Source organism: Musca domestica, unplaced genomic scaffold (assembly GCF_030504385.1).
Source record: "Musca domestica strain aabys unplaced genomic scaffold, Musca_domestica.polishedcontigs.V.1.1 17, whole genome shotgun sequence".
Taxonomy (NCBI): domain Eukaryota; kingdom Metazoa; phylum Arthropoda; class Insecta; order Diptera; family Muscidae; genus Musca; species Musca domestica.
The window spans coordinates 3957308-3980101 of NW_026712230.1; the positions used below are offsets into that span (position 1 = coordinate 3957308).

General features: G+C 35.4%; 4 protein-coding genes across 4 annotated transcripts; 2 read left to right on the forward strand and 2 right to left on the reverse strand.

Moving 5' to 3' along the window:
* Positions 1–4169: 4169 nt before the first annotated feature.
* On the forward strand, positions 4170–4978 carry LOC131801685 (basic salivary proline-rich protein 1-like). The gene is made up of 2 exons (XM_059120611.1): positions 4170–4323; positions 4391–4978. The coding sequence occupies exons 1-2, from the start codon at positions 4189–4191 to the stop codon at positions 4904–4906; spliced, it is 651 nt and encodes a 216-aa protein (XP_058976594.1). The 5' UTR covers positions 4170–4188; the 3' UTR covers positions 4907–4978.
* Positions 4979–5532: 554 nt separating this feature from the next.
* Positions 5533–9729, reverse strand: LOC101900665 (methionine--tRNA ligase, cytoplasmic). Its single transcript, XM_005182318.4, has 9 exons — positions 9482–9729; positions 9212–9333; positions 8476–9110; positions 8192–8395; positions 8030–8134; positions 7332–7965; positions 6708–7225; positions 6090–6642; positions 5533–6017 (listed from the first exon to the last, which is right to left on the reverse strand). Exons 1-9 carry the CDS (start codon positions 9582–9584, stop codon positions 5868–5870), a joined length of 3024 nt encoding a protein of 1007 aa, XP_005182375.2. The 5' UTR covers positions 9585–9729; the 3' UTR covers positions 5533–5867.
* Positions 9730–13833: 4104 nt separating this feature from the next.
* Positions 13834–15597, forward strand: LOC101901749 (coiled-coil domain-containing protein 130 homolog). Its single transcript, XM_005182323.4, has 3 exons — positions 13834–14054; positions 14123–14759; positions 14954–15597. The coding sequence occupies exons 2-3, from the start codon at positions 14187–14189 to the stop codon at positions 15491–15493; spliced, it is 1113 nt and encodes a 370-aa protein (XP_005182380.1). The 5' UTR covers positions 13834–14054; positions 14123–14186; the 3' UTR covers positions 15494–15597.
* Positions 15505–18831, reverse strand: LOC101901582 (microtubule-associated protein RP/EB family member 2). Its single transcript, XM_005182322.4, has 3 exons — positions 18383–18831; positions 17793–18318; positions 15505–15743 (listed from the first exon to the last, which is right to left on the reverse strand). Exons 1-3 carry the CDS (start codon positions 18516–18518, stop codon positions 15593–15595), a joined length of 813 nt encoding a protein of 270 aa, XP_005182379.1. The 5' UTR covers positions 18519–18831; the 3' UTR covers positions 15505–15592.
* Between the last annotated feature and the right edge of the window lie 3963 nt (positions 18832–22794).

Here is a 22794-nt window from a genome sequence, read left to right on the forward strand (position 1 = left end):
GGGAATTTATTTGAAGTAGATCATACCACCTAACAATCTTTGGCTTTAGAGCAGTTATAATTTGGTTTGAGAGGGAGCTAATATATGGGAAGCATATCCAATTCTGAATTGATTTTCACCAAATTTGACAAAGACATTTTTATATTTAATACCACATTACATTGCTATAGAGTGAATGATATCACTTCAAGAAGGATTATATTAAAAAACCAGTAAGGAAAGCTTAAAAGTCGGGCAAGGCCGATTATATGATACCCCACACCACTATGCATATTTAGTAGTATGCATATTTAGTAAAAGAAAGGCTTATATGGGGTATTTGAGCTCTATGAGATATTTGGTACAAAATATGATTATGGTAGAGTGCATATTCCGAAAGTTGGAGATTTAAACACCAAATCGGATGAAACATATACAAGGTGTTAGAGCTATATCTGAACCGATTTTCACCAAGTTTTAAATGTTAACTTCTAGAATGAAGTCGCTCGGTAATGCAACTTTTCACTCACTTTGGGCTGAAATTAGCCATCTGGTGCACAAGATAGCTAGAATCGGACGAAGATATGTAGGGAAGCTATATCCAAGTCTGAACCGAATTTGATAAAATTTGATCTATGAATTGCTAGGCTGTATCTGATATCTGGTGTTAAATATCAGTCTTGTGGAGTGCATTTAACGAATGTAAGGGACTTAAACACCAAAATCGGATGAAACATATATATGGGAGCTATATCTGAACCGATTTTCACCAAATTTGAAGTACATGCTTGTAGGCTGAACTTGGACGGATGTAGCGAAACTCATACCAATTGGACTGATATTAGCCATTTGGTGCACAAGAAACCTAAAATGGAATTAAAATGTATATGGGAGCTATATTTAATATGGACCGATTTTCACCAATTTTAATAGGGTTCGTCCTTGAGGCAAACACATGTTATTTAGAAAATGTTATCTCAATCGAATAATAAATGCGACCTGCATTTTGTTTACAAAAATACATGGACAGACGGACGTACGGACAAAATGTGATTCTATGCTGATCACCAAAAGGAACTATGGGTCTGTCTCGTTTCCTTCTCCATGTTACAAACAAACGCACAAAGATTATGTCTTACCATTATATGGTGTAGGGTATAAATATATATTGGAGCCGAGTTCCACCAAATTTATTCCATTTTCGCTGAAATTAGCCATTATTTGCACAATAAACCTGAAATCGGATTAAGGATTTATATGGGAGCTATATCTAAATCTGAGATGATTTCAATAAAAATTTGGCAACGGTATTTTCGAGCTCTACAAGATATCTGGTACCAAATATCATTGTTGTGGAGTACATATTACGAATGTGAGGGACTTAAAGTACAAATCGAATGAAACAAATGTATGGGAGCTATAGCTATATTTGAACCGATTTTCTGATGTACTTGCATCTAGACTGAATTCGATCGGATGTGCCGAAATTCAGGTCATTTGGATTGATATTGATCATTTGGTGCACAATTAACCCGAAATGAAGATATAGTATATGGGAGCTTTATCCAAATCTGAACCGATCGTGATAGAAGTAGGCAGAGGTATTTCTGATATTTATTTAATCAATAGAACCAGATATCATTTTTGTGGGGTGTATATTACGAATGCAAGCGGCCTAAAGACCAAATCGGATGAAACATATACATGGGAGATATTTCCAAATCTGAACCGATCTTGACAAAAGTTGTCAGGGTTATTTCTGGGCTGTATTTGATTTCTGGTACCAATCATCCTTGTGGAGTGCATATTAAGAATGTGAGGGACTTAACAACCAAATCGGATGAAACATATATATGGGAGCTGTAACTATATCTGAACCTATTTTCTCCAACTTTGATTTACTTGCTTCTAGAGTCATTTGAATTGATATTGGTCATTTGGTGCACAATTAACCCGAAATCGGTTGAAGATATGTATAACTACATCCAAATCTGAACTGATCTTCATAAAATTATGCAGAGGTATTTATGTGAGCTATATCTATATATCTATTTGAACCGAATATCACCAATTTCAATAGGGTTCGACCTTGGGCAAATAAATATATAAAATAATAATAAAAGCGACCTGCATTTTGTTTACAGAAATGCATAGACACACGGACAACGGACTGACATGCATACATCAGTTAATACTCCCGTAAAACTTGAACCGCCCAATTAAAATAAATCTTTTCGGGGGGAACATGCAAAAAAAATATTATCAATACATAAAAGTGGTGCAAAATAATCCATCTTCAATTTTGTACCAACTTTCTAACAATGTCCGTCTGTTGTATAGCTTTAAAATTTAGCACAATAGTTTGTATTGTGTCTACGTTCACGTCCACGTTTTGATATAGCCGCCATATAACGGTGCCTACCGATATTGGCGTATTGATGATTTTCGCCACTTTTTTCAAAGATTTGTCTATAAAATGGTATTTATAGTTCATAATGGGTTCTAGCTCCGGTGGCGGGATATCTATATCTATAAAAGAGGAATATGTTTGTATGTTTGGTTGTAATTTATGGTCTCGAAAACCGCTGAACAGATTTTCCTGAAAATAATACAACATCGCCTGAAAGTAACATAGGCTATATACATTTTTGAAATTCCACTTGGAACTGGAGGTATGGCATCAGTATCGGAGGTACCTTCAAAAATTTTGATTTTATATGCAAATATCTATTGGTCGATTACCGATACAGTCTTCAAATTTAGAATGTGTAACGGAATTTGGAACAAAAATAAATATGCCAAATTATATTGAAATCGGTTTACATATGGATATAGCTCCCATATATATTTTCGGCCGATATCATGTATTAAACTAACAGCAAACAAGTAAGCAAAGGAATGTTGAAATGTCCAAGGTCTGTGCCAAAATGTTTGCCTGCCCAAAGCTTTGATACACCCTTCCGAATATGTTCGCGATAATATTCTGATGCCACGGTCGATTAATACGAGCGGAGAACGATCATCGGCTGTTATGGTGGCCCACACCATCACCATGGCCGGCGCTTGAGTGCTGGTGGCCAACCCAATTGGCACATTTTCAGTAAACACGATCATTTTGTTTGTTTGTAAACTGCTGGACAACGAATGTTTTCTCATCGGAGAAAACCAAATTCGGCAGTTCACCACTATCTTTACTTTTCGAACCATTTCTGCTGATGTTGCTGTTTTCTTCCGGCCACTTCTTTGACGTCGGGCTACGCTACCAGTATCACGGTAACGAGCGATGATACGAAACACAAAAGACATCTAAATGCTGGAGTGCTCTAACGATAGCCACTTATATAAGGAAATCACACTACCACGCTTGAATTCCATCACGAATAACTTTTTTTTTTGGAAAATTCTCACCAAAATGCCTTTGTATGCTTGTAAATAATATAATGAGCTATCACTGGAATCATTTTAACAGCTGTCGGACGAGTGGCTTAGAAATGACAGCGGTCTCAAGTTGGTTGCAGTTTTTTCATCTCACCCTGTACTACTGAGTATTTTCTTTAATGAAAATGTTATTGTACTGGCCGTTTTTAATTGTTGGTCAATTAATGTAATTTGCGTAAGATAATTACAGTAATTATGGTATGGAAAGCCAAAGATTAATCAACCGATCGAAGATATGCACAAATATTTATACAATTGCAATCATAATTACACAATTATCTTGTGACTAACTTATGTAGAATGCGTCAGTTAAAGTAAAATTAATTAATACCAAAAGAAACTAAAGACTAATTTTCATTGGCAATCGTGACCGACGGTTTAATACCCTATACCGGCACTGGTATTTATAAAAAAATAATAATTGGCTTGCTTTCCTTAAAATCACAAGGGTTATTTTTTATATAAATGTTATATCTAGAGTCTTCTTGATTATAATGCCAACTCTAATCACAAACGAAATCCTATTGTGGCTTCGAAATGAGAAGAACTAAAAAATATAAGAATAAAGCTAAGATTTACATACATTTGAATTCTGCTGTATTTTTCCTTTATTCTTTTACCAGAAATGTAGCCAAGCAGGACATACTACTTATAAGTATTTTTCTTTAAGCATACAAAAGGACTTCAATTATTTTACTAATTCTCTCCACATCATTGAATTTTGTTACCATCGACATTATATCCATGTTACAAATCCATACACAACACAAAATGACATTCAACAAAATAGGACTGGTAAAATATCCATATAAATACAGCAGAAAACTGTATTTTTTTAACACTATCGAAATGAAACTTTTTGTAGTCATAGGGGTGTTAGCCCTTTTGGCTGTGGGTCAAGCCCAAGTAAGTAAAACTGGAATGGTATCTCAACCCTTGAATGTGAAAATCTAAGAAATACATATATTTGCAGGAAGAAGGTGCTGAAACAACTACTGTTGATCCCACAGAAGATGATGGAGAAACGTCATCTCCCCCACCACCACCTCCACCACCATCTAAAAGGCCAGGACCACCTGGACCTCCTGGACACCACAGACCGCATGGTCCTCCCGAGCATCATAGACCACATGGTCCTCCGGAACATCAAGGACCACATGGTCCTCTAGGAAATAGGATTCCCGGACCACCTGGTCGTCCTTTCAGACCAGAACATGGAGAACCTGGACCTTTTGGAGGACCAGGACATAGAGTTCAAGGATTATTTGAAGAGTTGAGAAATAGGCCAGCACAAGGATCACGTCCTGGTCCGTTTGGAAGCCGATATGAAAATGAACGTCCTAGTGAGAGTCATCATTTCCCCAAACGTTTACCAGTTCTCTTTGATTTTGGATCTGGCAATGATTTTGGCGTCGGGAACATATTTGGCGGAAGAGATGGTAAACTACCAACAACAACAACAACAACTACCGCAGATCCTGGATACTGATTTTTAATTACGTAAAATAAATCATATTCATGAAATTCAATAAAAATGTTGACATATTTTAGACAGCAAATACAAATTGTCTTTACGTTCTTAACCTTTTCACAGGGAGTCACACTTGTTGTTGTTCCAACAGCTACACATATTTGTTTGATTTCTGCTAACTGCAGTGTCAACAATTCGGCTACCTCCACGGGTTGTAAACAAAGACCTTCTGGATTGAGTGGGTAGGTTTTGTAGGGCCATTAAAGAGTACCACATAATTTGTGCCCAATACGAATTGAGATGCGGGGTGGACTCCAGATGCGGGGTGGACTCCATGAACGGCATTCATACTTTAATTGCTGATGGGATCTGTAAATGCCACTTAGACCTGACACGCCCACGGGGAGTTTATCCACCATTGATGGTTTAGTTGGCTCCCACCCAAACAGGCACTGCAACAAAAGTATGTGGATATGATGTTATAAGAGGCCAAAAAATCTCTTTGTCCGCAACCCAAGTTCTGCCCGTGATACGCCTCGCCGTTGTCCTCGTATTTTTTTTTTTTTTTTTTTTTTTTTTGCAATCGTTTCATTTAGTGTGAGGATACAATTCCCATCCCCCACTCTGTCGTAAACAACACAAACTTTCGTTATAAATTGGAAATTTTTATTGAGCGGTTCAAATAACTTGAAAGATGTGAAATAAATATAAAGAATCATTAATATCGTTACAATGTATAAAAGGGATACTCGTCTATATTTTAATGATTTTCTTAGACAAAGACATAAATAAATTACTAAATATTTGTAACAACGAATACAAATGTAATGTTAAGAATCATACGCAAAAAATAAGTCTTTAATTCTGCTTTCCTCACGCAATACGATTATGACTTATTGTGAAAATGAGTGAAATATAAAAAGAACACCATCGACTTTATGTAAAAAAGCACAAAATGCTGACTTTATATGAAATGCTTCTATTTCTTTTTCTTGTTTTTGCCTTGAGCATTTGCATCTGGAGCCCCAGTCAAAGCGGACAATTGTTTTTTGAGAGCCAATAGAATCTCCACTTCTGGTTTCCATACTGATGCATCACCAGCCGCCTTCAATGTGCGTACCTTTTCACCCTATTTATATAAAATGCAAGTTATTGAATAATATATATAAAGCTTTGATCAAAAATATTCTTAAAACTGTACCTGTTTGGCTATTTTATCCTCAAGTTCTTTGACTTGATTTGCATCAGATGCTGGAGCAGGATTCGTTGTGGCGGGAGTGGAAGTTCCAGATTGTGCAGCAGCCAATTGTTTCTTTAAATCCAAAAGTTTGTTGACTTCTGGCTGCCATACGGACTTGTCTTTAGTTTGTGCCTTCAATTGCCTCACTTTTTCACCCTGCGCCTGAACAGCTGCTTCCAAATCTTTGACTGATGAGGTACCATTCTGCTTGTTCTCACCAGCAGCTTGTGCCTCAGATAGTTGTTTCTTTAAATCTAATAGCTTATCGATCTCTGGCTGCAATACTGCCTTGTCTTTTGTTGTTGATTTTAGCTGTCTTAGTTTTTCTCCTTGTTCTTGAACAGCCTTCTCCAAATCAGCAACAGATAGGCCAGATCCTGACGATGTAGTAACTTGGGGTCCAGAATACTTCTTTTTCATTTCATCAATGAACTGTTGTTCTAACTTGGCAAACAGAGGGGCTGGTTTACCAATCTTGTGTCCAGTTTGCAACAAAATAGAGACGTATGGTTTTCTGCAATTATAAATATTAAACAAAGATTTAGTTTAAGAGTTATTAAAAATGGCGAATGAACTTACTCTGCATTCAGTAATATCTGTTTTGTGTTTAATTGTTCAAACATAGTGCGTGCAGTGGAAGGCATGTAAGGGAATATCAAGTTGGCTAACCAGCAGGCGATGTTTACGCAAATACCAATAATTGTTGCTGCTCTGGCCTTTTGTTCTTCACTTCCCTTGAGCAGCACCCAAGGTTGCTGACTTTGCAAATAGCCATTGCCATGTCTTGATATGGATAACAAGTGACGAATACCGTCGCGCAAACGAGCCTTCTCCACCGAACTAATGTATCCACGTATTTCACGGTTGATGAGAGCCAAGAGAACCTCCTCGTCATTGGTGAGAGTCATGGCCGGCACGGTACCGTTGAAGTTCTTTTCACAGAAAACCAGGGCACGGTTAACAAAATTACCCAGATTGTTGAGAAGTTCGGAGTTATTACGGGCCGCCAAGTCATTCCAACTAAAGCTTGAATCTTGGCCCTCGGGACGAGCACAAGCCAAGTAGAAACGCCATACATCAGCAGGTATACCAGTATCCTGAAATAACATCTCAATTAGCAACCAAATTTTTAACAATGCTCCAGTGAACATTAAACGTAAGAGCGACTCTCATAAGAATCGACTTTATTCTTTTCAAACCCACCTGAGCATCATTACCAAAAACACCAATTCCACGGCTCTTGCTGAACTTGCCATCTTCATAATTCAAATATTCTGTTGCCATTATATGCGACACCATGGTGTTGCCCTTGTTTATGGCCAACAAAGCACTAGGCCAGACCACTGAATGGAACGGAACATTGTCCTTGGCCATGAATTGGTATAGTTCTACGTCAACACCCTTTTCGGGCTGCCACCATTGTTTGAAGTCCTTGGTGTAACGTTTAGTCATGGAGACATAACCGAATGGTGCATCAAACCAAACGTAGAATACTTTATTTTCAAATCCTTTGTGTGGTACAGGAATACCCCATTTCAAATCGCGAGTAATGCAACGGGGTTTCAAACCTTCACGTAGCCAAGCACGTGTGATGACTCGAGCATTGTTCGTCCAACCGTGTTCTGCGCGTTCAATCCATTCACGCAATTGTGGTTCAACTTTAGGCAAATCAAGGAACAATTGGTCTGAAGAACGTATGACTGGGGCAGTATTACAAACTTTACAACGAGGTCTTATCAGTTCAGTGGCGTTAACGAGTTTACCACATTTGTCACATTGATCACCCCGGGCATCTTCATAACCGCAACCGGGATGGGGGCATGTGCCCTCAACAAATCTGTAAATGGCATAAAAAATAGTAAATAATTTTAGGCACATGGGCAATTGTATGCATTACATACCGATCTGCCAAAAACCTATCGCATTTTTGGCACAACAATTGCTCAACACTTTCAGTTAGAATGTAACCGTTGTTATAGACATCATGGAAGGCCTCTTGGACAATTCTAGAAAGACACATAAATTAAAAAAGTTTTAAATTGGAGGTTTGAACTTTGACTTACTCTGTTTGTTCCTGAGTTGTGGTACGTCCAAAGTAGTCGAAACCGATGCCAAACCAACGGTAAATACCATTGTGTAATTCGAAGTATTTATCACAAATTTCCCTGGGAGTTAATCCTTCGGCTAAGGCTTTGTTTTCGGTGGCGGTGCCATACTCATCTGTGCCACAAATCAATAGAGTATTATAGCCCACTGAACGCGAATATCTAGACGTGAAAATAAAAAGTTTTGACGAAGATTTTAGTTATACGATCATAGATAAATCATAAATAATTGTGTGTATTACCTTGCAAATATATCCGCAGATAGCACACAGCCAATTATGTTGCCCAAATGCGGTACATTATTAACATAAGGTAGGGCAGATGTGATCAAGACATTGCGTTCACCAGCCTTTGGCAGAACTGTACGAGGCTCTTGGCGTTCAGCAGGTTTCTTGTAAACAAAGTTATTTCGTGCCGATGTTATTTCCTCCTCCGTTAGAGTATCAGCTATATTAGAACCAGCATCGGCCAAGAATTTACCGGCATCAGCTGATGAAGCAGATACTTTCAAAGGAACATGGTAAAGGCCGCCAAAACGATTCGAGTTTTGCAAAGCATTGAATGTCAAATCTTTCAATGGTTCTGTTGCCAGTACTGCTTGCACTTCTGGCATGGCACAAATTTTCCTATACCACACCAGAAGATTATCAATCTGTTGAGCACCTTTTAGGGTACCATCAGGGGCCAATAAAGACCACACAGAGATATCGGCAGCTGACAATTTATCACCTATTAAAAATGGTGTTTTAGATAAAGTGTCTTCTAGTTTCTTTACTAAAGCATTGAGGACGGGCGAGGCATTTGGATTTGCACGGTGGCCCACACCCATTTTGTGAACTAATGCAGGTGCCAGCAATGTAGTGGACCACTCCAACCACTGCAAAACAAAGATAGGTGTCAATTAGTGTAACCTTGACAAGGTCAATAGGCATAGCAATGAAATATTTTCCATCTATAAACCGATTTTATTTGACAAACCTCATCCCTCTGCAATCCTTCTTCAGGAAAGAGATATTTTGCTACAGCATCTGTGGAAAACAACTTGATACCATTTTCCAGTTCATATGTTGGCAACAAAAGAAAATCCTTGCCGTTTGCATCTGCAATAATAAAGAGACATTTCATAATTTTATTAAGAAAAAATTCCTGGGAATTCTATTATTTCACCGCGGTATTTTTGCCTTAATTAAAAAAATGTAAACACTCCCCCCTGCATCGAATGTAAAATGCCCCCTTTCCTATACTTACCATTTAGGTTAACTTTTTCCACAACCACCTCACGTTTTGCGAACTTGGCCAAAAGTTGCAGTTTAAGTCCAAAGGGATTCCCTTCATTTGTGTAGATTTTCATATTGAAATTATTATTCAAAGACCAAAATAAATTAAATTCTGAGGTTTAATTCAGCAAATAACGTGGCAAAAAGGGTTGAAAATTCGCAGCACAAATATTTTCTTCTGCCAATTAGACAAATCTCACCAAGAATATATTTGACATTCAAATAATCGACTTTCAGTAGGAAAAATCGATAACAATTCATGTACAGTATAGGCCAACTACAGACCACAACAAAATAAGCATTGCCTGCATGGTAGATGAATACAGGTAGTCGCATCGAAACAGCTGTTGGGACAATGAACTGCCAAATCAATTTTATATTTGAAAATTTTGAATGAAAAATTATTCAAATTTGTCAAAAATGTGGAAAAATGCATACAATAACAGCTTCAGATTGGCGTCGTATAACAAAACATATAAAAATCCACTTATTATTGCAAAAGAAAAATAACAAAACATTTTAAAACTTTTGATATTTCAATGTACCCAAGCGCTGATGCATCTACATGAATTCTTCTGCCGTCATTGCAAGCGTGGTACAATCGTGGTAGAAGGTAAAGTGATTGCCGATGTTTACAATTTTTTTTACATTATTATTTTGATAACATCTCATTGTCAAAATGTACATTTATAAATCCATTGTACATACACAAATCAGAGATGGGAACCTATTTTCTAAGCAGTGAAATTTAACAAGGTAACTTACAGAAAAGGCAAACACCGTTTCTGATTTCATGATTTTTCCTTCTTGATTCTACAATATTTGTTGTCTGAAAGTATATAAAATTAAATTTGGGGAAATACATCAATAAAGATTATAAATTCTTGAAAATTACAATATAATAACAATGCAATCAATCGAAATAAAAAACATGTGTAACTGCGTGATAGCAAAAATTATGAGTTATATATAACATAGGAATTTTGACATACACAAGGAAATACACGTGGATAATAAAAATAACAGCACATAATGAAAACCCATTCAGTCTGATAATGCCTTAAAGCAAAGACCACAAGGAGACGTTTTGTGACGAAAATCGGTCTCCCTGTTGTTCTTTTACCTACAATAATACATTAAATGGCCCTTTGTGCCCTGTCTGTTAAGCCCTTTAATAATTTACAATATGAAAATGGATGCCTTGCGATACGAAAAACATGTAGCACGTCCATTCTGTTATGCCATTGAGATTTATATTTATTCTACAATAAAAATTAGATACAAGTGTGCCATAACAGTAATAGTCTGTTCCAGAACTGCAAGAATATAAAAGTTTTTACTACGATAACCGAATTTTCCTTTTTGATATCGAAAAATATTCCAAAACTAGCAGATTCTTCCAGGTTTTGAAACAGATTAACTGTTGGGCAACGTTTACATTAAAGCCTTTTACCAGGACAATTAACTATTCAAAAATACCTTCTTTATTGTTTTTATTCAGATTTGATTTATTACGATAAATTATTTTAAAACAACACTTGATTTTACATTTAAGAATTGTACCAATGATAATACGATCACTTGAAAAAATGTCATCTAGTGCAAAGGTAAAGCCATGGTACAATTAAATCACGGTAGGTAAATAATAATATGCAGCTCTGCAATTTTCTGTAATTTACGGTATCATATATAACATCACTGAAAACAGTTTCCACCTCTGATTTGTCTATATACAATGGATTTATGAATAAAATGTTGACAATGAAATGTTGTTAAATGCATGGCATAATTACAGAAGGTAGAACCATGGTGCAATAAAAAGGTAGGTAGAGCCATGGTACAATGAATACAAGGTAGGCTAACTTTGAAAAAATTGCAAGTATAGAGGTCTACCTGTTTGGCTTGTAATGTCAGAATTACTATCAAAACAATAAAAAAAGCAAGCAACTTGTTGCATTGATTTTGAATAAATAATTTAAAACCGCGAAAACTGAATGAAAGGTCAAAATTTCTTTTCAAAATCGTGTTCTATATATCTCTTATGGTTTATTTCGTGTCAAAAACTGTAGATTTTGTCGATGCATAAGTCGCAATAAGCATTTTGAAAACACCCGAATTTGAATATTTTCTGAAAATTTTTTTATTATTGAAAAGAATACACATACATAAACAAATGAAGTTGACATATTAAGCCAGAAAAAAAAAAAAATTAAAATCATATGGTAGTTCTGCCCTACCTTAAATTCATTGTACCATGGGTAGAGCCATGGTACAATGAAGAGAAGGTAGGTCAACTTTGAAAAATTGCAAGTATAGAGGTCTACCTGTTTGGCTTGTAATGTCAGAATTAGTATCAAAACAATAAAAAATCAAATAACTTGTTGCATTTATTTTGAATAAATAATTGAAAACCGCAATAACTGAATGAAAGGTCAACACTTCTTTTCAAAATCATGTATTATATATCTCTAAAGGATGATTTCGCTACAAAAACTCTAGATTTTGTCGATGCATGCTTTGAAATGAACATTTTGAAAACACCCGAATTTGAATGTTTTCTGAACAATTTTTTTGTTATTAAAAAAAAAAAACACATACATAAACAAAAAAGATGACATATTAGGCCAAGAAAATAAAAAAATTAAAATCATATGGTATCATAGCCCTACCTTGATATCATTGTACCATGGGTAGAGCTATCAGCTTTTTACGATTTTTTTCTGTGTGTGCCCGACTTCTGCTAATTTTGTAAATGTATTTATTGTTTTAAAAATGAAAAAAAATCCAAAACCAATGATTGGAAGACACGTACATTGGGGCTCGCGCATTAAAGCTATTAACCAGTGTAGAAATTAAATTAAAATATTGAACAGTTTGAATAATTTTTTTGGGATAAAATTCGGACATTTCATTCATTTTTGGCGCTATTTGACTCATTAATAAATGAGGGAAAGTATGAAAAAAATGAAAACTACTTGTTTCGTAAAATTTTGAATGAATCTGAAAGAAATCGGGCATAGCCTCAGGGCTGTATTTCTGTAGTTTTACGAAGCTGTTCTACCTCCTTATTGTTCCATGAACCAAGCTACCCTAATGCAATTTTTTTCTTTTTGTGCCCTTATTCTGTCAAAACGTATACACATTTTGTGTATGTGTGTGTATTGTTTTGAATAAAAAATACAATAATTTCAAATTTGGTTGCAAAATAAATACAAATTTTCTACGAAATGGGTAAGAAATTGTACAATTTTGTGATAGAAATGTATTGTCCTAGTAGGACAAGATTCCATCTTGTGGAATAACACCGAAATTCCATTCTTGTTTCGCGGGCTTTTCCAAAAATAAAAATTTTGTTAAAAAAATTAAAAATTAACAAAGCAAACTGTTGTATATTTAAAAGTTTGTTTGACACATAGACTCCAGCACAGATTTGCATTTTTCTAGTTTCTTTGAAGTTGAGAAACCTTTGTTCCATTCTACAATCATAGTACAATTAAGAAGGTAAACCGGTGCAATCCTATGTTTACAGCTTTTTTAAAATTATACTAAAATTACATTAAAACATCCATTGTAAATGCACAAATCAAAGACAAGCTAACTTGCAGAAAATGTTGAGACGGATATGGTTATTTGACATGAGTTTACTTTCTTAACTCTACAATGGGTACATTATCAGAAGGAAAAATGTAAAAAGCAAAATGCGATTTTTTATAAGAAAATTTCATAAGAAACATTTCTTTAGTATGTTATGGCATATAGCAACGTTTTCTTGCATCACTACTGTTTGTATGTTTTATGTCGCAAAGTTGGGCTAGTTTAGAGAAATAAATCACAAAGAGTATAAATGCGGTCGGCGGTCACAGTAATATAAGTAGATAAAATAGCATCGTTTTGTTTCAATTATTTAATTTTTTCGACATTTCAAACTGTGTTAAAAATAGCGATAGAAAAATGATATTCCGGCATTTTCTTTATAAAATTGGATCTAAATAATTCTATAATTAAATTCAATTTCAAAGCTAGTTATTATCTTTAATGCGGCTCTCGCACTTTTTGTTTCTTTTAAATATTGATTTTCAAAATTCTTTGGTTTTATTTTCCCAACCACAAAAAATAGCAGAAGCCGGGCACAACCAGAAAAGTTTTGTAATCATCTGGTTTTTTCACCATACCTTTTTATTGTACCATGGGATAAGTGGAGTGTGCCTTATGAATAAACTACAAATAAAATCATACATTAAAAGGGTTGGCAGCTCTTTTAGATATACAGCTGATAGTTTGTTTACATTTGCGTTGGATCACAGACGTCTTGTTCGTTGCTCCTTTTAGTGAATAGCCCTATTGTGTCAAAGTTTGTTTTCCAAACGTTTCTTGAACTATCGAACCACTCCTGGTAAATCAAGGCCTTGGAGCTACGACAAATCTTTAGTTGAATACAAATAGAAAGGGAGGTAATAGACAACATTTGGGAGAGCTGTACAAGTATGGGATCTAATCTCCCAGTTGCCAATTTGTACGAAAAGGAATAATAAACCCTATTTCTGGTATGGAAACAACACAAAACGTATACCTAAACAGATGAAATTTTCATCTTATTCTCTAATTATTTCAGCTAATCGCAGTAATAACTAAACTAGGAAATCCTACATTAACGAAGTCGATTAAGATTTGCAAAGATGGGTGAACGCAAGGGACAGAATAAATATTACCCACCGGATTATGATCCACGAAAGGGAGGTCTTAATAAATTCCAAGGCACACATGCCCTTCGTGAAAGAGCCCGGAAAATTCACCTGGGCATAATTATTATACGGTTTGAGATGCCCTATAATATTTGGTGCGATGGTTGTAAAAATCACATTGGAATGGGAGTGCGATATAATGCTGAAAAGACCAAAGTGGGCATGTACTATTCCACGCCAATCTACAAATTTCGCATGAAGTGTCATTTATGTGATAATCACTTTGAAATACAAACGGATCCAGGTAATCTGGATTATGTGATATTGTCTGGAGCCCGAAGGCAAGAAAATCGATGGGATCCAACACAGAACGAACAAGTTGTACCAGAGACCAAGGAGGTACAAAAGCGTTTGTTTGATGATGCGATGTACAAACTGGAACATCAGGCTAAGGATATAGTTGCCGGTGAAAAGGCAAAGCCAATATTGGAGAAATTGATAGATCGAAATAAAACACTTTGGAATGATTGCTATGAGGCAAATTGCAAATTAAGATCAGAATTTAGGGTATGTATACAACGTCACTAAGTGCCTGTTTCTGTAAGACCATTCAAAGGTATTAAGAAAGAAAAACAATCATTGCAACAACTGTGTGCATTTTCCATTTTTTTATTTGCTTTCGCATTCGATTCAACATACTTAAACGGACCCAAAAAATACTGAATTTAAGTAAATTGACCAATTATTCATTTTAATTGCAGAGCAAGAAAAAAGAACTCAAGGCCCTCAAGGAAATTGATGATAAATTACTGGCAAAAAGTAGCTTGGACATTGATTTACTACCCGAAACGCAACAAGATCGTCAAATGGCTTCTTTAATGAAACTGCAAAGTAAATCTGCCCATGAACGCGAAGAAGAAAGACGTCTAGATATCCTAATGAAACCTGCCTTACCTAGTGCCACACAGACTACATTCGGTGGTTTGAAGAGACAAAAAGCTTTAAATTCACAACTGCAATATGAGCAATTGGGTATAAAAAGAAAATTAAACACAGCTGAAACTGAAGCAAATACAAGTGAGGAGTTTGTTGAGGCTAAAAAGGTATCAAACCCAAGTGAGGTTCGTAATGAAAACGAAAATACCAAGGACAAGTCCAGAGATGATGAAAACATTTCTCAACACCAAACAGTTCCTGTATTAGTAGATTTACCCAAAAGTTTAGCCTTAGTTTGTGATTATGCCAGTTCAAATTCATCATCGCCGTCTCCATCCCAACATTCAGATAATGATGGTGAATAAAGAGCTGTATCTATTGTATATTCTTAATTTTATATTTTATTAACATAACATTTATTAATACCAATTATGAAAAGTGAACAAAAATATATTAGAAATATTTCATATATCAGTTTCTAATGATAATGCTGGCATCATTTCTTGTGCAAGATCATCAACAGGGCCTGGGGGAGTGTCATCTGTAGCATAGAGTATGGTCAAAGCACGATTACACCACTCAACGAAGATATTATTCTGCACTGACTCATTGAGGCTAGGAAAAAAGAGAAAAAGTAATACATTAAAAATTCAAAATTATAAAACAATGAATGATGTGCTTCAATGGCACAGTTAATGCAATTAGAATTCCAGGAAGGACGTGAAGTATAAATACATAATACTTCGACTGCACAAATCTGATTTGTTTTTTTAAAATCAACTCGTATGCATCCATTGTAGTCATACATGCCAAATTAAGAGCAAATCATGAAAAAATATTAAAGTGAAGCTTCAAAAATACAGTAGCAAAAAAAGTCATAGGCATATTTGATTGGAGATTTGTACTGGTTACGAAAGCTTCAGCAAATGATCTTGCTCTGTTGTCTTGACTATAACAAGCGCCATCTTTATATTAACTAAACAAAATAAAATAGGGAGTATAGTTTTAGGCGGCCAAAATTTAATTTTAATTTAAAGAAAAGTTAATGTGACTGGTATTAAAATATATTTAAACAGTAAAACATATAATTCAATTAGAGTTAGAAGACGCGGAAAATGGTCACCACTTACTAACATGACTTAATACCGGGTGAGATTAAAAAACTGCAACCAATTTCAAACTCCTGTCATTTCTAAACCACTCGTCCGACAGCTGTTAAAATTATTCCAATCACAGCTCATTATATTGTTTACAAACGTACGTAAGCATTTTGATGAGAATTTTATAGGAAAAAAGTTATTCGTGATTGAATTCAAGCGTGATAGTGTGATGTTTTTAAATTGGAAAACCACAAGTGGATATCGTTAGTTAGACCACTCCAGCGTTTAAATGTGAATAAATCTTTTGTGTCTCGTGCCATGGCTCGTTACCGTGATACCGGTAGCGTAGACCGACGTCAAGGAAGTGGACCGAAGAAAACAGCAACATCAGCAGAAATGGTTCGAAAAGTAAAGAAGCGACTTGGTCGAAACCAGCGTCGCAGTGAACATATCGCAATATTCCATTCGGCAAATATTGAAAAATAAGATCGGGGTAAAGCCATTAAAATTCCAAAAAGTGCAAGAACTTACACCACAACAAAAAGAAAATTGATTCAAAAGAGCTAAAGAGTTGCTTCGCTTGGCCGAAAGTAAACTGCCGAATTTGGTTTTCTCCGGTGAGAAGACATTAGTTGTCTAGCAGTTTGTAAAGAAACAAAATGATCGTGTTTACTTACCAAAGAGGTCAGCTGAAAATGTGCATCTTCGGTTGGTTGTGTGTCATAACTGTCGATGGTCGCTCTCCGCTCGTATTAATGATATTATGAAAGGTGTATTAAAGCTTTGGAAAAGCGCTTCCCTTGACAAGCGCTTCGCCGGGATAGGCCAAAATACCGCAGAGCAACATTCGGGCAGCGTGTGACGGTTTCATTGGCCGTTTGAAGGCCATAATTCGTGCCAAAGGTGACCAATTCGAACAAATCTATCAAATCAGTTTTTTCTCACCCTGTATTTCATATTGAAAACAAATATATTCCTAAAACCAAGTTCTACGTATTCTATATGGTACACCAATTCCTCAGAAACTGCAAGAATCTACAAGTTGCACAATATTAGGCAATTTTCGCTTTGAAAAATGAAAATTTGAAAAGTTTTACCAGTTTTTGGTAGGAAAACCCCCTTAGAAATTTGGAAAGTTTCTGACGTTTACCACTTTTTCTACATCTTAAAAGCCGAACTAAAATAGTTCGGTGGATGTGTCGATAAGTTCGAAATAATTATAACTGCGAATTACAATGCTTTTTTAATGAGACAAATATATTGGCACTTGTTTTGGGCGATTTCATAAGTAATTTGGTATTTTGTATTATCGGCAAGTAAAGTATCTCTACGCAAAAGTGTAATTTTCATTTTATTGAAAGCATCATAGAGCTTTCAAGGACACAATACATTATTTGATAGATCAATTTTGTTGATCTTTACCACCATAATTACTATACCAAGAACTTCTCTCAAAATATGTTATTCATTTGAGTTATTATCAAATATGGGTCTAGAGATTTCGTCCAATCTATTGATGCATTTTAGTATTTTAAATTGATTTTTTTTTTTGGTGGGTACTTACATAACTTCAATTTCGGCCAATTTCTTATAATATGTATCTCTTTCATGTTCAACAGACAGTATTTGCTCGGCCAATTGTTCTTGTGTCTCTTGCAGGGTGCGTATTGTCGAAGGTGACACCTGGCGTTCGCCATGTTGTTGTGTACCTTTAGGAGTTTTCAGCATGTCTGGTTTTGCCGCAGGCGTTTTGGCGCTACCCAATGTTTGATTGCCAGGCTTCTTAATAGGTTTCGGAGCATTTTGTGCTGCTGCCGCCATGGCAGCTGGAACTCTCAGGTTCTCCTTACCGGCCGAATGAGTATCGAAGAACTTTTTGAACCATTGTAGAAATTCGAAATTATCTTGAAACTTTCCCTTCATTAAGCGATCAATGGGAACAGATTTATCGAAATTAAGTTTTATGAATGCCGCTTGGAATAGTTTCAAATTGTAGAGAAATTCATGTTCCAATTTCGCAGATGTTTTGATTCGTTTCAAACCAATGCAATTGGGAAATAATAATTCCATCATTTGACAGTAGGCCACACCTAAGGATATAAAAGGAAAAATTAATCATGCACAAAGCATTCAATCTTCCTTATAAGTACTCACCGGAGCACAGCTCCTCGATTTTCTTGTGTTGGCCATGAACTGTACTGTTAACCCACTCCAGCATATCATGACGTGACATTTTGTCCACTGTGGCGCTGGTAAGGGCCACAGTTGGCTTCAGTTCGGTTTTATTCATACTGAGGGAGAAGTTTTGTTCTAATTTTATTTTTGACTAATTAAATATTTAGATGGCGATCGATGAATGATTCGATTTGTAATGAAGATCAATATCTAACGGTATCACGATTAATGTGTTATGTAAATTGTTTTTTTTTTTTTCTTCTTATAATGTTGGTACCGGCACTAACTCGCTGGATGTGTGCTTATGTCTCCTACTTTGATCGATATGAATTCGGTTTTTGTTTGTGGGTAGGTAGGTATGTATGTACTGCAACTCTTCTTTTTTCTTGTTGCACTCTATTCTTAGGATTCTCACAAATGATGAGTGCAGAGACGGGATTTGTGAATGCATGCCTTGTGCAAAAAACAATGCAAATAAAATCCGAATGACAGGCAAAGGATAGCAAAACATGGAGAAACACAGTGGTGGCTAAATGTTATAGTATGCATGTGTACATATGTATGTAGAAGGGATGATCTCTTTGTTGATACTTGGATATTTTGGGATCATTCAGCCAATTATTAACTATTACCTTTTTAATTATTTTATCATGCAAAATATATAAAACATTTTGCAAATAATCTTTAAGTGATACCTAAATAAAAATAAATCCTGAATAAATCCTCCTTGCGAAAATAAGAAAATAATTCGCAAAAGTATGATACAGAAATGAATATACGAGACACAAAGCAGTCGAAAGCATGTGTTTAATGACATTTATTAAAACGTATTCTGAGATAAAATCTTGTGATCTAAGAAAGCATAACTTTGCTGCTGCTTTTCCATAGCTAAGTCGACATGATTTTTGTTTTGGGCACAGTCAGAGATGCCAACTGCTCCGACTTAAAAATCCCTAGTGATAAGTTAAAAAAAAAAAACACTATAAGAATTTGTAAAAACAGAAGAAAGAAGAAAAAAAAAAACAAAAATCATAAATATATTTATGTTATTTTAATCTGTCTTGAACATAAAGCAAGTAAAAATTCAGTAAGTTCGGTGAAAAATATTCCTAAATTTATAAAAATATTAAAAATGGACTACGGAAATTTTCTGTCAAAGACGGTAGTACTCATTAGGCGCCTCGAATAGGAAATTTGAAAAAATTCCACTGAATAATGTCGTTAAAATCATCAAAGATAGGGAGGTACCATGTTATGGGGGCTATACAAAGACGTGGACCTGCATAGGCAATTTTCTGTCATTAGGAACTTTAAATTGGAAATTTGAAAGATTTCCGACGAAAAGTGTGACAAAAATCATCAAAATACCGAATACTTGGAGATACAGTTTTATGGGGTCTATATCAAAAATTAGACCTACATTGACAGTTTTACGGAGGGATGTTTCTTACGTAAGGGGAACATATGCTGCCAATTTACAAATTGTGACTAAAACAGCCACAAAAAAAAAACCTTAAAAATGTCGGTACAGATATTTTCAAATACCTAACATTTTCAAAGTCATGCAGAACAAACATAGTGATTTTCACAGAAGGACGGACAAACAGACAGACGGAGGGATATCGAAAGGTCGTAAGCCTGATACAAATATTTCAGTGGAATCGGATATATTTTTGAAAACAAAGACCGTCTATGGGGAGGCACTAGAAAGAGCGAGTTCATATAGGTGCTCTCTCCGCGAACCTTATTCATACTTATAACTTAGGACGCTATACGTTTGGCCTAACATCGATATGTCGATAACACCTTTTAGGCTTATCAAATATATATCCTCTGCAGCGTTAAAAGAAAATATCCTATGCCATTATCATTACATAATTTCACTATATCATATGTCCATAATATTTATATATTAATATTTCTAAATTTTAATTTCCGACTCTGCTCAATTATATTGCTCATTCTGCCCGCTCGATGTAGGGTCTTGTACATATCTGCAAACGTATTAATCCGTGATTATTATTAAACGGAAATTACGCAGCAAGCCATTTATGACTTGTCGACGTATGACACACCATTATGGTATTTAACGGCTAGAGTCAATGTTATTGTGTTATCATGAAAGACACTGAATTTGTGGTCAGGACATTCATATATGTATATCTATGGTATTCTGCAGAAAGAAGTTTATTTAAATTAACTAATAATGGGTTATTTGGCTCGTTCAGCTTCCAAGTTTTTTCTGCGTGAGACATTATAATATTGTACATAAATATGTAAGCTCCATTACAGTACATTTTTAGAGAGAGCTATCAAAAATTGTTGTTATGAAAGCATAAAAAATAGTTGAAGAAGTACGGGAACAGAAAAGTTTTACAAAAATGAATCTAATCAATTTTATACAGGGTAAGATACAAAAACTGCAACAAGGTCAAACGCCATAATTTTTACATTTTTTTTTTTTTTGAATTAATTGAATGAAAGAAAAATGTCGGAAATAGCATCAAATTTTAGAACAAGTTTAGATTTGTTCGAATTGGTCACCATTGGCACAAATTGTGGCCTTCAAACGGCCAATGAAACCGTCATATGCTGGAATGTCCAAGGTCTGCGGCCAAAATGTTTGCCCAAGGCTTTAATACACCCTCCAGAATATTTTCACAATGATATTTGACATTTATTCCGAAGCCACGGTCGATTAAAACGAGCGGAGAGCGACCATCGGCAGTTATGGCGGCCAACACCATCACCATGCCCGCCGCTTGAGGGTGCACATTTTTAGCTGACCTCTTTGGCAAGTAAACACGATCATTTTGTTTGTTTACAAACTGCTGGACAACGAATGCTGTTTGAAATTCTTCCTTCTATGCTAAACTCGGTTAAATTTCGAAAATTCACCCCATTTGGGCTAATATTAGCTATTTGGTGCACAAAAACCTAAAATCGGATGAAGATATATATGGTAGCTATATCCAAATCGGAAACGATCTTGATAAAATTTGAATCATGAATTGCTAGGCTGTATCTGATACCTGGTGAAAAATATCAGTCTCGTGGAGTGCATATTACGAATGTGAGGGACTTAAACATAAATCGGATGAAAGGAGCTATAGCTATATCTGAACCGATTTTCACCAAATGTGAAGCACATGCTTGTAGGCTAAAGTCGGTCAGATGTAGCAAAATTCACACCATTTGGACTGATATTAGCCATTTGGTGCACAAGAAACCTAAAATCGGATGAAGATATATATGGGAGCTTTATCTAAATTTGGACCGATTTTCACCAATTTCAATAGGGTTTGTCCTTGAGCCAAACAAATGTCATTTAGAAAATTTCATCTCAATCGAATAATAAATGCGACCTGCATTTTGTTTATAAAAATACGTGGGCAGACGGACGGACATGCATAAATCGGCTCAAAATGTTATTCTATGCTGATCACCAAAAGGAACTATGGGCTTGTCTCGTCTACTTCTCCTTGTTACAAACAAATGCACAAAGACATAATACCCTTACCACAATGTGGTGTAGGGTATAAAAATGCATAATATAAATGTAAAAAATGAAGATTTACATAAGTCTCTAACATTATGTATAAGGCTATATACATACGTAGCCATTGAGTCAAAAATGAACTTCTTCGAGCAATGGCAAAAAGTTCCATTACCAAATAATGGGGGTTTAATCCATTTTAGTAAACGGAACTGATTACAGTGGTTTCTATTTACCTGCATCAACATTAGCTGCGCATTGGCCTTTGCAGACCAAAAAACTTTTGTTATGCCATTTTTTTCTGAATCCCTTTATTTGAATTGTATTTAAGTGCCCAATCGATAGCTGCACATTGGACATTCCTGCCTCGAAAATTTGGTAATTTTTTTTTAATTTGGTTACAAAAGTTGTATTTATCTGCACAAGAAAATTTTTTGGAAACTCAAAAACGATACTAAAAACTACCATTTCGTTTTTGTTTTTGTATTCGCAAAAACAATAACAACACAAGAAAAGAGCATGCATTAAAAACATATTCTCGCTTCCTCTCCCACACTAAAAGATGGTTATGCTGGATAAAACACCACTGATGCTCAAATACATACGAATATAAAATTAAAGATACCTGCACTTTTTGTGCACGTAAGTAAAATTAAAGATACCTGCTTCATTGTGCAGATAAGTGCAATGAAGCTACCTGCATTTTGGGCATTGCTGCACAAGATGTCATGCAATTTTTGATTGTGCAGGTAAGCAAAAAATACTGTACAAATTAATCTAATCTAACTCATTATATTTACAAATTCATATCAAGCTAAATGTAATTTGTTCATTGCATATTAATGTGAAATTATAAAAGCTTTGTGAGCGGCTATGACATCTCTTTCTGATATGT

What these genes read in the sequence shown, in the direction of transcription:
- LOC101901582 (XM_005182322.4), bottom strand. Translation starts at nt 18,518, where the DNA reads ATGAATAAAACCGAACTGAAGCCAACTGTGGCCCTTACCAGCGCCACA. An exon ending in AATCGAGGAGCTGTGCTCCG is followed by an intron (nt 18,319 to 18,382) that starts GTGAGTACTTAT and finishes TTATATCCTTAG; the next exon opens with GTGTGGCCTACTGTCAAATG. An exon ending in TTGGCCGAAATTGAAGTTAT is followed by an intron (nt 15,744 to 17,792) that starts GTAAGTACCCAC and finishes CTTTTTTCCTAG; the next exon opens with CCTCAATGAGTCAGTGCAGA.
- LOC101900665 (XM_005182318.4), bottom strand. Translation starts at nt 9,584, where the DNA reads ATGAAAATCTACACAAATGAAGGGAATCCCTTTGGACTTAAACTGCAA. An exon ending in GGAAAAAGTTAACCTAAATG is followed by an intron (nt 9,334 to 9,481) that starts GTAAGTATAGGA and finishes TTATTATTGCAG; the next exon opens with ATGCAAACGGCAAGGATTTT. An exon ending in AGGATAAAATAGCCAAACAG is followed by an intron (nt 6,018 to 6,089) that starts GTACAGTTTTAA and finishes TTATATAAATAG; the next exon opens with GGTGAAAAGGTACGCACATT.
- LOC131801685 (XM_059120611.1), top strand. Translation starts at nt 4,189, where the DNA reads ATGACATTCAACAAAATAGGACTGGTAAAATATCCATATAAATACAGC. An exon ending in TGGCTGTGGGTCAAGCCCAA is followed by an intron (nt 4,324 to 4,390) that starts GTAAGTAAAACT and finishes ATATATTTGCAG; the next exon opens with GAAGAAGGTGCTGAAACAAC.
- LOC101901749 (XM_005182323.4), top strand. Translation starts at nt 14,187, where the DNA reads ATGGGTGAACGCAAGGGACAGAATAAATATTACCCACCGGATTATGAT. An exon ending in AATTAAGATCAGAATTTAGG is followed by an intron (nt 14,760 to 14,953) that starts GTATGTATACAA and finishes TTTTAATTGCAG; the next exon opens with AGCAAGAAAAAAGAACTCAA.